Genomic DNA, 15535 nt, shown 5'->3' with positions numbered 1-15535 from the left:
TGTGATGTTTCATGGGAGCATTACAGCTTATGACAAAAGTCCAGGTAATGATCAAAATGCTTTTGATACTGGGCTACTGTGGTGCTTATGCCCCTAAAATTATATAACTTGTCTACATGCTGGTCATGTCAAGTGCGCATACTGTTTCATTCCGCCGTGTTTGAATACTGCACGTATCAACAAATATTGTTTTAAGCAAATGTTTAGCTCTTTGCCAAACAATATTTCATTAATGGCTCTCGTGAATCTGCTGGTCGCAATTGTCTGTTAGACGGTATTGCTCCATCAGCGACAGCGTTGTTAACATTGATTGTACACAAATGGAGAGTTTCACAAAGTAATGACTTCGTTGTATGGTAGTATAGATTAATGTCCGTTATTTAATGCCATGGCTATAAAAAAGTGAGGCACACAGTAGGGGTGGATGAAATAGGGGGTAAGTGACGTTATTAAGGTGATTACAGAATTTTTCAAAAATTCTTAACAGTATGTACTTGCACCTCCGCTCGCCTCGATCCATGCACTTACTCGGTTCCGACGGTTGCCGTAAAGATGTACCCTCTCCTGTGGCTAAGTGGCCTATATCTGTAGCAACAGGTCTTTAATATCTTGGATAGTGGCACTCGGACGCAACTGACATCCGAGCTGGTCCTATTTACGAGGGTTAGAACTTAAATAGTGGTAACAATTCATTTACTGCTCGTGCAAAATACATACAGGTTTCAAAATTTTACTGATGTTCAAAGTAGTCACCAGCGTTGTGAATAACCCGCTGCCAGCGATGTGGAAGTCTTAGGATACTCTTAGCAGTGCCAGTTGTGTTGGTAGTGCGAGCGGCGCGGTCTATTCCCTGACGAATTTGTAGCAGTTTTGAAACGAATGCCGTGAAGGGTTTCCTTCAGTTTAGAAATCGAGTTGAACCTACGAGGGCTTAAGTCTGGGGAGTGCAGTAGGTAGTATAGCACTTAGCAGCCCCATCGGTGAAACAAATCAGTAACAGCTTGCACTGTACGTGCTTGAGCATGGTCCTGGAAAATGATGGTCAGGTCCTGCAGAAAGTGTCATCACTTCTGTCTCTATGCTGTTCATTTTTGGAACTCAGTCTACGACCAGATAAGAGACAGAAGTGCAGACACTTTCTGCATGACCTGACCATCATTTTGCAAGACAATGCTCAAGCACGTACAGTGCAAGCTGTTACAGATTTGTTTAACTGATGGGGCTGCTAAGTGCTATAACACCTACTGCACTCCCCTGACTTAAGCCCTCGTGAGTTGAGCTCCATTTCTAAACTGAAGGAAACACTTCACGGCATTCGGCTCAGAACTGCTGCAAATACGTCGGGCAATAGACCGCGCCGCTCGAACTGTCAACACAACTGGCACTGCTAAGAGTATCCTACGACTTCCACATCGCTGGCAACGGGTTATACACAATGCTGGTGACTACTTTGAAGGTCAGTAAACCTTTGAAACACGTATCTCTTTGTACGAGCTGTAAATAAATATTTGCCACTATTAAAGTTCCAACCCTCGTATGTTCCATTGGGGAAAGACGTGGGGATCTTGCTGCCCTGGGAGTACCTCAGCATCACGAAAAAGTTCATAGACATACGTGCCATGTGTGGACGAACACTGTCCCGTAGAAAAATTGCACCACGATAGTGTTGCACGGGACGCAGTTCATGAGAATGCAGGATTCTGTGCCATCATGTTTCCCCAGTCACTACCAGCTGATATCTGTTCATACCCGATGGCTCCCCACACTATGAGGCAAGCCTCTCCAAAATATTTCGACAATGGGACGCCCATCGATGTTGCTGCCATACTCACTAATTGTAGTAGTCCGGGATGGTGCAGGACAGTCATTCGCGGCTGAACACAATGCGGCGTCATTCATCTGCCGTCCGTGCTTCCCAGTATGGCACAACCTCAAATGCCACCGTTTGCGCTGTGGTGTTAATTGCAAACCATGCATGCGACAGCAATTCCCTAGTCTGGCTGCTGCCTGTCTCCGACAAACTGTGAGAGATGACACAGAACGTTGCAGGGAGTCTGTTACTTGTTCTCGGGCGGCAGGCGCAGATGTGAAGCGCTTACTGTGTGGTTGGTGCACAGTACGGCAATCTCACCTTTCTACCTGTCAGTGGATAGACGTGATCGAACGCAACTGCGATGACGTGTATGCCTATCTTGGAGTTCCCATTGAGCCAAACTCTGGCCCACTGTCACATCGGAATGTCCCACAAATCTCGTTATTCCACCATTCGACCAGCAAGATAAATGGACACTCACAAAAGAGACCGCTTCACACTCTGTCAGTTGCTGATAATGCTCTCTCACATGAGTGCCTGTCATCTCCGTGTCTTTCACAGTGATCACGCAACAGTTGTGGCTGCTCAGGCCCCTTCAGTGCCATACCGGGCCTGGTAACAACGTGAAACACGAACATCACTGGTGCACTGTGGTGGCCGTTATAACTGTTACAGAAAATTGAAACTCTAATTGCACACCAGCCGATGGTGCGAACATGTATGAAGTTACACTGACATCCGGCCACGTCTTCTGAGTGTTTCAATTTTTCTGTCAGGTTTAGACGTTCGAGTGGGGAGAGGGGGAGGTGGTCGTTGCCTCGTCAGATAGAAAGGATGCATTGTCACGTTTCGAAAGCGTACACTCCTAAGTCTTTCACCCAAGCAGGACTCTTTATTGCTTAAAATCATGATGTAATGATAACAGAATAAGCATATGGAGTTATTGGTTTCGTACCAGGTACCACTCTTGGTCCCAGAGCTCGTCGTTGAAGAGCATCTCCGACTGTTTGGGCACTGGTAGGTCCTCCCTCTTCACTCGGCTCTTGGAGAACTGTTGCTCAGCCCACAGCACCTGCAACATAGCACACGTTCGTCGGTGAGGAGTGCAGTTAGCCATTTGCCTAAGAGCTGCAAGCACGCGTGTAGCATTCGCTTCTGACCTGGGGACAAAAATGGTGTCTACTTAGACGCTCTTTACAATCCATCTCTTCTGGGTATTTTGTTGTTCCAATATACGAACGTCGCAGGGGAAGTCTATGAAGGAGGTACATAAACCGTCGACGATGTGCCATAATTTTCATTTAGAAATTACTTCCAGCATGCGAACAGCGTAATACAAGATATCATGACTATCATAGGAAAACGTTAGAAGATTTAGGGGAAGAAGAAAGAGAGAATTTTGCTTACCAAGAGACGCTACCCAGCCCCATATGCCTAGTTAGTGATATGAGAGATCATTCATCATTGTACTGGCTCTGAGCACTATGGGACTAAACATCTGAGGTCATCAGTCCACTAGAACGTAGAACTACTTAAACCTAACTAACCTAAGGACATCACACACATCCATTCCCGAGGTAGGTTTCGAACCTGTGACCGTAGCTGTCGCGCGGTTCCAGACCAAAGCGGATAGAACCTCTCGGCCACAACGGCCGGCCATCATTATACTACATTGTATCATTAGGCATTACTATAGTATATCTGTATGCATTGTACTATAATGAATCTGTATGCATTGTACTATGTAGTTTGAAGTATAGTGTATCTGTACTATAGTGTCAGCCTGCTTAGCTGGTTGGCGACGTGCTCGCCTCCCATGCTCGATTCCCGGCCGGGTTGGAGATTTTCTGAGCTCGGGGACTGGGTGTTGTGTTGTCCTCACCATCATTTCATCCTCATCACCGGCGCGAAAGTTGCCTAATGTGGCCTCGAATGAAATAAGACTTGCACTTGGCGATCGAACTTCCCCGAATAGGGGCCTCCTGGCCAACGATGCCATACGCTCATTTCCATTTTATTGTACTATAGTGCAATGTATTACAGTGTACCCGAAGTACTATAGTGTTTCCGTATGCATTATAGTGTATTACAGTCCATCTGTTCTCCTAGGTGTGAGATCAGAGTGAACTGAAAGATTATCCATTCATAATATACTATTTCGTCTGATCATACAATTGCTATGAGTTGTCTTGATGAAAATACGTTCTCAATTACATTATGTTTTACCTATCAAGAAAAAATTTCAGAAATGTTAATTGCACGTAAATAAATAACGGTAAGTCGGTGTCTTCAAGAGATACAATTCCAAGTACATCCGCTACAAATACGTAACGTAACGCATAAGAGAAGCCTGTCACCTGGGACTATAGGTTCTTTTTAAGATGAGAGAAAAGGAAGTTACTCGCCGACGGAGGATATTTTACTTTGTTTAATTTATGTATCTTTATCATGGACGCCATCACATGGGTAACTAATACGGACTTTCCTTACGCTACATTTTTGAATCAAGCTGGATAAAATATATGTACATTTTCATTGTTATTTCTTAAAGCACCCAGCATGTGACTGTGACCTCGTTCCATGCCAGTGAATAATAGTTCTCACAGCTTGCTTTACTCACTGCGTCTTTCTTTTAAAAAAAATTTGGTATGTAGTGATTACCAATTTACCCATTAGTACGATCCTCCACCTACATTGCAAAAGAATAATCTAATAGCGGTATAAAAGAAAGCTAATAATAACAAAAAATTTAGAGGAAAAAAAAGGAAACAAGAAGTTATAACAAAGATCTGTCATAGTTACAAAACAGGTGGAGGAGGCTACTAACACTAAGACAGTTATTGTGGCACACGAGGTGAATGGAAGAACGGGTGCGAAGATAGAATACTTTCGCTGCCATGTTCTTTTCAATCCGGAAATTATCCAAACAGATCTCGTTACGTACTGATGTGCTCCTGAAACGCACCAAATGAGTACTGTGTAATGGCATGCACCAGTACTCCATATCGTGGCAAATACCATAAGACCGTTCTAATTTTAACACCACATTTAAGTTTCAGATTTTTCTTCTAGAATCATTACCATTATATATCCTATAGCTCCTGCACTCTTCTTGAAATTTGTGTTAGTTCCAAAACATTCTACTACTCTCATGAGATACCTAACAAAAATCATCTGATCGCTGTTAAGAAGATTTCTACCCATATCACAGCATATGGTATTCCATATCTTCAGTACAAGTCCCTAAAATACGGATCACTTGTCCTCGCGGAGTGTTTTTGTGTTGGATATGAGTACTTTCTACATTACACCCTTAAAAAGCTTGGGAAAATTTTATGACTTCAACTGTAATTACAAGGAACAGAGATTTAGCCTAAGTGAATTTCCGAACAACTAGAGACAGGATATGAAACTTATTCCAAAGTAAAAAGAAATATAAAGGACCGTTAAGCACTAACCAATATTTTTCACAAGCGAATGGTGCAAGGTTTTTGATAAGTGGCTGACAGAGTAAGTATAATTTTATGTTGTCTGGAGACAGTCGTAGAGACAGAATGGTTTGTTGCTTGAGAAACGTATGGCTGTTGTAATACGCTTCGTACAAGAGTACTCAGTACCCATGTACTGAAGGAATTTAAGCAGGCTCTTAGCAACAAAATAAAATTTGCGCGTTTCCTTCTGTCCTGCGCTAATTTTCTCATTTGTCACATCTGTTATAGCCAATATCCTCGGTAAATTCCACTTACGCACTGTCATCTTTCTTTTAAACCATAATTTCGCTCTTCTACTACTCGCTGGAGTGAATAGCCTGGTCTGATTCTTAATAAACTGGTTTACATTTTCAGCTCTTCTTACTAGTAACACTTCGTTTGGAAACTTGTCTGTATCCCTAACGTCTCGTTTCTTCTTACATACTTCTCAAAGATCCACGTTTTGCTTCCACGCAACGTAGTGTTTCACACTCATGGTCCATAAATTAAATCCCCAAATATAGTGTTTGATATTTCATTCATTTATTTAATTTATATTGGGCTGACATCTGTGTCATTGACAACAGAATAAGCCATGATATACCCAGAGCTCGCAACTTCCCTTGCATTGAAACTGTATATATTGGACTGTGAGTCTAACCTGGATCCTTGCCTTGAACGGACATTTCTCCTATCAGGTGAGCTGTCCAAGCGCATTTCCCTACCCAATTTCACAGAATCCATTCAGTCATCACCTTCCTATGTTCCCAAGCTGTGAAAGCAGATCTTCAGCCACACATGGACAGATAAGACGATGGGAGGATTGGCCATGAAACACAACGTTCCAGTTTCTATTCCAGATCCATCACACAGTTTTAATCTGTTATACTTCATAGCAGCATACACGCTATCACACAATGGGAGATGGGCCAAGTCATCCCTACGTCTGCAGGCAAATGGGGTGAGGGGGGGGGGGGGGCACTAAAAACCAGTGCCACTGTGTCTCCTCAGAACAGAAGCCTGGATCTGATGCTGTAGTAAGTTAAGTCGTGACTTGAAGACGGCCTATTGACTGACACTTGTTGTCTAGAAAAAATGCTTTTTTCACCAGCTTTTGGTGGTGCCACCGAGGCATTCTTGAACATTATGTGCTCGCTACACGTTTTGCGAAGTCAGTTGGGGATTTAGAACCATAACGACCTATCTACTACATTGACCATTCTGGCCTACTTACTTCACGACCGTCTTCGGAACCAATTTATTGTATGCAAACAACAGTGGAACTAATATCTTTAATAATTCCGGAAATAGGGTGTAGTGTACTGCCTTTTACATCATTTTGGCTCCCTTTGCAGTACTGTTGTGTTAAAAGACGTAACAGCGTAAGTGCAGGTACGTACTTCTGGCACCAACAAAGGCCGTGTATTTTTAGACAGATGTCCCAATGGCGGGCAACCTATACGCTTATACACACATTGTCGAAATAACACTTGGAATGTTGTTAACAGCAGTGCTTACCCATTAATGTGCTACATGGAAGACATCAATCCGTTGTTAGTTTCATCATTCAAACCTTTGCTGTTACGCAGTCAACATGTTTTCCATAGGAAGAATAATTCATCTTTTGAAGAATCAAGAGGGTACTACGGAAGAAGATTGAAGTTCATTTACCTTCCACAACGTGCTTTCATCATCAGCCAGTCAACGCTTTTGTAAGCTGTGGTAAGATATTTTTCATTATCTTCAGCAAGTAACCCATTGTCGTATGATTAATACTAGATATTTAAGTTGGGTGTACACAGCTGCAACTTAAAGCAACTTGTTTATGCGTAATTTCTTAACTGAAATGCAGAAAATGACGGCCTTATTAACGAAAGCAGTTCGTGACAGCTGAAGATGCCGAAAAACTGTTCAACGCTGTCAGTGATTCAGATTTGGATTTGTCATCTGATGACTCCTTTGAGGATCCTAATCATCAGACAGCAACAAAGGACGAAAGTGATGACAGTGTGGTATATAGCTACAATTATCAATGTTGGCGAAACGGAATCGATAGGAGCTAAAAAGATAAAAATAAAAATATTTATGGAGAAATAAACAATGCCTGTTGTGTTATTAATGCTGAATTTTGCAATGTTGTACCACAGTATACAAGGGACTAATGCAAAGAATTTATAATTAGGAGTTTTCCTTCTTCTAAGAGCCTAGCAATACACAAGTACTTTTTAGCTTCGATTAATACTTACCTTACAAATTACAAGATATTTATTTTGTAAATTTTGCAGCCTTATATTACGTTCCCTCGGTAAATTACGGTTTTAATTTTTTTATCACCGTACGACTTCTCTTCCATAAATCGTTAAACATTACGGTTGTGCCAAATATCAAGGGACAAATCATTGCTATTAGCAGTCCTAATGTAATCTTGGTAAGAAGGAATCAATCTGAACGAAATTTTAGATCACGATGTTTCAAAAACTGACGAACTAAACATTCAAGAAGAATTTTGCTACTTTGATGCTACAAGCAGCTGTTATATGTCAGTTCGCTTTTAGAAAAGACATATAAGCGCAGTAATACGACTTCTACAGGCTAGTCCAGGACAAACTTCACAAATAAACACTTTTTAATCAAAAATGGTCAAAAGGGACAGGTTTGTCAGTTCTTTCTTGCGGCATTGGAGTTGACTGAGTAATTCAAGTGCAAGGTTTTGTTAAAAAGGAATGAGCGCATCATAATTCCTAGAGATCTTGCTAAATCAGGTACTGTGAAAGAAAGAATTAGAGCCCACATCAATAGCTTTCCAAAATCTCCCTCACGTTATGCTATGAAGGATTCAGAGAAAGAGTACTTGTCTCACTAGTTCAGTCTTCCAAAATATGTGCCAAAAGTAGCTGAAACTTGCGAAACTGATCACAGCACACATGAAATCGAATCTCCTTATCGAAACATATTTAATACTGAATTTAACCTACCCTTCCACGTACCTAAAAATGACGTGTGTCATACAGGTTCTCTCATATGTGTGCCACAGAGAAATAAATTCACCGTTGAGAGCAGGATGCTCACATTGTTCGGAAGTGTTTAGCTAGGGCTAGGAAGAAGAGCGTAAATTTGGAAGCTGCATTAAAAAAACATCCTATTTTGACGAATTTGAACTGGAGGCTGTCTGCTACTGTACAAAGACAACTGCTAAAGCACTAGTTCTATCGACGAAGGCTCACTGTGTACAACCCAGTTGTATACGATACAGCTTCAAGAGAAACTGCATGCTACATGTGCAGTGAAAGGACACCCAAACATGGATGTGACGAAATTGGTTCGTGCTTTTTTAACTTTTTAGAAACAAATGCAGATGACAAAGCGTGGAAATTCATCTGCAGGGCAAAATACAAATGCAATTAACTTTGCTATGTTGATGTATGCTGTGGAACATCTTGATATACCTATAATAAAACATATGTTCTTTGAGCCAGGTCACTCACAAATGGAGTCTGGCTCAGTTCAAGCCCCAGTAGAGAGAAAGACAAAAGTGCCTCATATATCTGATCTACAGAATGTTTCACTGCCATTAGAATGTCAAATAGAAAAGACCATGTTATTGAAGTTCAGTACAAGGATGTAATGAATTGCCCAGAACTGCGACGGTACAAAATAAAGAACAGAAAAGTTGATACTCATAGAAATAACGTCAACTGGTCTAAGGTATTTTGGTTTCTGTATCGAAAAGAAACCTTGGATCAGATTTATTTTAAATAAAGTAACAATACTTTAGAAAATTTTAAAGGATTGGAAATTTTCTGCAAAGCTAAAACGTGGTTGTAAGAATCTTTCACACTTCAGCCTTCGTATTCTTCTCCAGTTCCCATACAGAAAGAAAAGCTTAACGATCTTCCTGATCTTTGCAAAATGGAGGTAATACCAGAGCAGTATCGTCATTTTATTAGTCATTAATGGTAGATAGAACAGCTGGTGAAGAAACAGTAATGAATGTTTCCAGAATGAGCATTTTCCCGCGAAAGGCCAAGGTCCCGATTTCGAGTCTCGCTCCAGCACACAGTTTTAATCTGCCAGGAAGTTTGAGTAATGAATGTTGATGACAATGACGACTAAACTATATTCAGCTCTCAATAAGTCTTTGTTACTGTTTCTTTGATACCATCACAATTAAATAGTATAATTACGTTGTGTTTCTCATATGTTTTGTCATTTCCTCATAGTGATAATTCTTTCAGTATTTAAAGTCAAATGATGATAGATTTATGAAGTATGTAATTTCTGAATCACTGTAAAACGCTTCTAAATCTTTGAGACTCGCTGTTAGGAATTTTTAACGGAATCAATCAAAACATATTTTGTTTATGGGTGCATTCCATATTATTAAATAATAATATTAAATAACAATATTATTAATAATAAATAAATAATAAATAAATAATATTAAATAATAATCACATTATATGTGATTTTTCCACAGACCCAATATGTTTACAGTCAAAATGAAGTACGAGGTGCATTCAAGTTCTAAGGCCTCTGATTTTTTTCCTCCGGACTGGAAAGAGATAGAAACATACACATCGTTTTAAAATGAGGCCGTGTTCATTGTCAATATGTCCCAGAGATGGCAGAACCCTACGGCAGATGGAATTTTACCGCCAGCGGCGAGAATGAGAACTGTTTTAAATACTTAAAATGGCGACGTTTTTCTTACTTGAACAGCGCGCAATCATTCGTTTTCTGAATTTGCGTGGTGTGAAACCAATTGAAATTCATCAACAGTTGAAGGAGACATGTGGTGATGGAGTTATGGATGTGTCGAAAGTGCGTTCGTGGGTGCAACAGTTTAATGAAGGCAGATCATCGTGTGACAACAAACCGAAACAACCTCGGGCTCGCACAAGCCGGTCTGACGACATGATCGAGAAAGTGGAGAGAATTGTTTTGGGGGATCGCCGAATGACTGTTGAATAGATCGCCTCCAGAGTTGGCATTTCTGTGGGTTCTCTGCACACAATCCTGCATGACGACCTGAAAATGCGAAAAGTGTCATCCAGGTGGGAGCCACGAATGCTGACGGACGACCACATGGCTGCCCGTGTGGCATGTTGCCAAGCAATGTTGACGCGCAACGACAGCATGAATGGGACTTTCTTTTCGTTGGTTGTGACAATGAATGATACGTGGATGCCATTTTTCAATCCAGAAGCAAAGCGCCAGTCAGCTCAATGGAAGCACACAGATTCACCGCCACCAAAAAATTTCGGGTAACCGCCAGTGCTGAAAAAATGATGGTGTCCATGTTCTGGGACAGCGAGGGCGTAATCCTTACCCATTGCGTTCCAAAGGGCACTACGGTAACAGGTGCATCCTACGAAAATGTTTTGAAGAACAAATTCCTTCCTACAATGCTACAAAAACGTCTGGGAAGAGCTGCGCGTGTGCTGTTTCACCAAGCCAACGCACCCGCACATCGAGCTAACGTTACGCAACAGTTTCTTCGTGATAACTACTTTGAAGTGATTCCTCATGCTCCCTACTCACATGACCTGGCTCCTAGTGACTTTTGGCTTTTTTCAACAATGAAAGACACTCTCCGTGGCCGCACATTCGCCAGCCGTGCTGTTATTGCCTCAGCGATTTTCCAGTGGTCAAAACAGACTCCTAAAGAAGCCTTCGCCGCTGCCATGGAATCATGGCGTCAGCGTTGTGAAAAATGTGTACGTCTGCAGGGCGATTACGTCGAGAAGTAACGCGTTTCATCGATTTCGGGTGAGTAGTTAATTAGAAAAAAAATCGGGGGCCTTAGAACTTGAATGCACCTCGTATCTACAACAGTGTCTATCTTGTTGTTATGTAGTACCTAACGATAAAGTTGAAAAATTATTGAGTGAGTGTAAACATACTGTAACAGTCATGAGGTAACATCATTGTCAGCGTCGTGAACTTAGCTGATAACGATGATAATGTTTCCACTGTTGTAAAATTTATTTTTCCCTTATCTCAAATACAAATTTTATAGAAACGTTGTTATGACTCTAAGCTTCTGAGTCAATCCTCTGCAGATGCTGATGAATTGACGTAATGTGAACATACGGGGTGTTTAAAAAGTCTCTCCGCAGTGCCGTATAATTATTAGCCGCGTGTGCCGTATGCCGCAGAGAGTATACGGAAATGAAACTCAATGAAACACAAATTATTAATTTTCACATTAAATGTTGAAAGTGTCCCCCCTGTAGTTGAATATACAATTCAATTCGTCTAATCATGTTTCCAAACACAAGCTGTAACATTTCTTCTGTAACAGAAGCAGTGAAAGTGGATATCGCAGTTTTCAATTCATCGATGGATTTTGGACGGTTTTTATGCACAGTTGCATTCGATACACCCCAGAAGAAAACGTCAGGTGGTGTTAGATCAGGCGATTGTGGAGGCCAAAGTCTCTGTGAAATTATGCGATCACCAAAAATACCAGCAAGCAGTGACATTGAAACGCGAGCTGTATGCGCGGTTGCACCATCTTGTTGAAAATAACCGTTCAGTATTTCACTTAACACAAGTTCTCCTATGAGTGGGTACGCAATATCACTGCAGTATCGTTGTGCGTTTATTGTTTCGTTGAAAAATATGGGACCCACAATCCGACGTCTAGAAATTGCAATCCAAACTCCTATTTTCAGAGAATGAAGTGGTTCCTCATGACTACACAATGGATTTGCAGTACACCACATACGAGAATTTTGCGAGTTCATGTACCTGGATAAATGAAACCACGCCACATCAGTGAAAAACGTTTCATCAAGGATATCCCTTCCATTTTGTTGAACGACATTTTTGAACCATTGACATTAATGCAGTCTCTTGCCATGATCAGAATTCTTCAGTTCTTGCACGACTGTCACTTTGTATGGGAAAAGTTCTGCTTTTTTCCTTAAGCTGTGTTGGCTGTCTCGACACTAACGTCGATTTCCTGGGCGAGTTTTCTTACTGACTTGTTCAGTCTCATGGACATTTCATCGAAAATATCGAGTAGTTTATCCTCAGACAAAACGCTAGGACGACCACTTCTCAGTGCATCTGTCACTGAACCCGTACTTCAAAATTTGTTAATCAAATCTCGCACAGTATCGCGATGGTGGAGTTTTGTCTCCGGGAAAACTGAATTAAATGTTTGACGAACTGAAACTGTGTATTTACCGCCAGCTTTGAACACTTGTTCGACTGAAAACACACGTTCTTCAATGGTTAGCATTTTAACAGTGACAAAAACGAAACAAACGAACAAAGGAACTTAACTTAAACGTTAATTCAACACGTAACGACACACACCAACGAATTACTGACGTTAGCTGAAATAAACGAAACAGTGGAATGTTCGGAGAGTCCATTTGAAGGGAAATAACCCAGACACATGAACAATCATACGGCACGCGCGGCTAACAATCATACGGCACTGCGGAGAGACTTCTGAACACATCGTATATGAAGAATTCTCCATCTTAGAAAAGGACCCTGGACACTCTTAGGTTCAAACACTGGACTCGTGATGAATGTGTAGATGCATGTAACACTCACCCTTGCGTCAGCTGCCAGCCTCTGAGTCATGGTATGCGATGCCCTCTTCTGCGTCGGTGGATGGTCGTGGCGAAGCATGCGGTACGTGTCTGGGAATCCCGGCACCTGCAATACACAGGACCACAGACTGAGTGAGATACCACACGTCTCGTGGAGGAACATTACTAGGAATGGATGGGCACTGGATTAATACAGTTTCATTCGTGTCAGGAGAAAAGACACAGAAAGAAGGACAATTCGGTTTTACATGATCTGAATGTCATATCCACGCAAGGTAGAGTTTTATTTTTTATGGCAGACCACTTCCTATTCCTCAGTAGAAGAGGAAGTCGAGAAAGACGTGAGGTTGCGAGAAGGATGTAGCAAAGCACTGGCAGGCTTCAAGTTGAAACAGTTCAACTGGAGTATGCAACATTCCCTCCTATTGTTGGAAATCATTGGGAGAACCAAACACGACAAAGCTGTTACACCCAGTACGCAGAGTGAGACAAATTATTATGACTACTGTGCAGCGCGAGAGTGGATGATGCGTAGGAGAGGTGCGGGCAGTGACGCACTAGGGAAGGTGTACGAGGAGCGTCTATAAAAAAAAACGGGACTGGTGCTGCCACAGACTATGTACGCTGGTGTCAAAGAGCTGTGAAGCATAACGCCTTTCATTCGATGCCGAATTTCTGGAGTCTGTAAACAATTTAGAGTGACTGTGGTCTTCGTTTGTGTAAGAACTGTCATTTTGCTTTGTCGGAGGAACGAATTGTCGTGAAGTGACCACATGCAAAATCAGAGGGGTGGCGAAAGGATTGCCAATCTAGCCTGTAGGTAGAGGTCGGTAGATGGATGTCTCTATAAACAGATATTCTCAAGTGACTAACAAAGCGCCCAGGTGGCACCGATTGTGTTGCCAAATTTTGGCCCTTGGCGTTTTATTAGTATGTGTTGCCATGTGGCGTCCCCCTGAACATATGCCATATGAGGATGCGATAACGGAGGGAAGAAAAAGCATAAACACCGTAACAAGTCCGGAGCCTTACAGGTTTCGTCAAATAGTTTTGAACGGTCCCTAGTAGTTCCATTCTTTACACCGGAGCAAGAACTGCGGCAGCGCTACCCTTCAAAGGGGTGCAATCACGTTTGATGGGATTGCAGGTCCATGTTGTCCTTGGCTGTCAGCAGAGTCAAATCTTGTCAAGAACGTCGTGCTGCTGCCCAATGGACTGCGAGAACTGTCGTTTTTGACAACGAAACTTGTGGGAATTAACGCCCCAAGTCAAGCTGTGGTTTCATTGACGCCATTTCTGCCACCCCCTCTGGCCTTTCGTGTCTATTCTGAGTAGTGGTGTGTCTGGGACACCCATAAGTAAGTGTGTGATTTGTATGTTGGGCGTCGCTGTTCTGACCTCCATCGCAGAGGCGTCGACAGATGGCGTGAAATGTGGATAAGAGGGGATGTGACGACCGTTTCGTCGTGTGACACGCCCAGGGTGGGAATGAGCTGAATTGTGGTGAAATCTGGTGCAAAATGGCGTCATTAACCCACGGCACAGCTCTGGCCTTTTCTTCGCATGTGTCGACACCTTGGTGTTCCAAGCGTCATCAAGCCTGAGTGTGGTCTCGCAGGGGTCACGCTTTTGCACCATCGCAGTGGAAGGCTGTAGACACCCTGGAGCCCAATTTCAAACTTCCGCATGGCAGTGGGAGACACTTAAGGGGTTTCAAAAACATGACCCTTTAATTGTGTTGCACAGTGTAGATTAAAAAATGAGACGCGAAAAGTAGAAGACGTGATTTACTACTGGCAGAGCAAAATAATTGCCGGTGGCAGAAGTAAAATGCAAGCTGGCAACAGCAAATAATGTTTTTCTGACAGAAAAGTATTTCTAACATTTCGTATAAATTTAAGTGTCAGTAAGTCTTTTCTGAAAGCATTTGTCCGCAGTGTAACCCATTGTGGAAGGTAATGTAACGAAGAAGAATAGAACGAAAGCTTTAGAAACGAGCTGCTACGGAAAAATGCGGCCTAATCGGATCACTGTTAAAGAGGTACTGAATAGAACATATAACAAAAGAAATGAATGGCACAATTAGCCCAAAAGTAGACAGCGCTTGAAACTTCCTGGTAGATTAAAACTGTATTACGGACCGATAGTCGAACTCAGAACCTTTGGGTTTCGAGGGTAATCGCTCTACCGACTTTTTATACTAATTTTTTTTACCTATTCCACTTCGGGGGCGTTCGCCCCAAACACTCATGCTGTCCGCAAAATTTGTCTAACCTACAAACAAAAACAATATCTAATGCCACCGCCAAATTTACCCTAAAAACTAACTAAGACGCATTTTTGCTACCACATCAGGCTCTGTCGGCGTACAAATACGAAACACCCCTCCGATCGTTCTGTAAAAAATAGTGGGGAGAAAGGTAAGCCGACTGAGCTACCCAAGCACTACTCACGACCTTCCTCGCAGTTCTACTTCCGACAATAGCTCTCTCCTACCATCCAAACTCCACAGAAGCTTTCCTGGTAAACGTGCAAGACTAGCACTCCTGGAAGAAAGGATATTGAGGAGACGTGGCTTAGCCTAGCCTAGCCTAGGAGACGTTTCGAGGCTGAAATTTTGACTCTTTAGCGGAGTATACGCTGATACGAAACTTCCTGGCAGATTAAAACTGTGTGCTGGA

At 42.1% G+C, this 15535-nt stretch overlaps 1 protein-coding gene across 2 annotated transcripts in view; it reads right to left on the bottom strand.

The window, feature by feature from the left end:
* Positions 1 to 15535, bottom strand: part of LOC124622118 (neuroendocrine convertase 1-like) — a 497126-nt gene that overhangs the window by 211971 nt on the left and 269620 nt on the right. For both annotated transcript variants that reach the window (XM_047147727.1, XM_047147728.1), the window contains exons 3-4: positions 12856 to 12960; positions 2769 to 2885 (exon numbers count right to left, since the gene is read on the bottom strand). In XM_047147727.1, coding sequence (XP_047003683.1) covers positions 2769 to 2885; positions 12856 to 12960 — 222 coding nt within the window. The remainder of the gene's footprint in view (positions 1 to 2768; positions 2886 to 12855; positions 12961 to 15535) is intronic.

This window comes from Schistocerca americana, chromosome 7 (assembly GCF_021461395.2).
Source record: "Schistocerca americana isolate TAMUIC-IGC-003095 chromosome 7, iqSchAmer2.1, whole genome shotgun sequence".
NCBI classification, from domain to species: domain Eukaryota; kingdom Metazoa; phylum Arthropoda; class Insecta; order Orthoptera; family Acrididae; genus Schistocerca; species Schistocerca americana.
The sequence above is the reverse complement of the archived record's forward strand: the minus strand, read 5'-3'. Positions and strand labels throughout refer to the sequence as shown.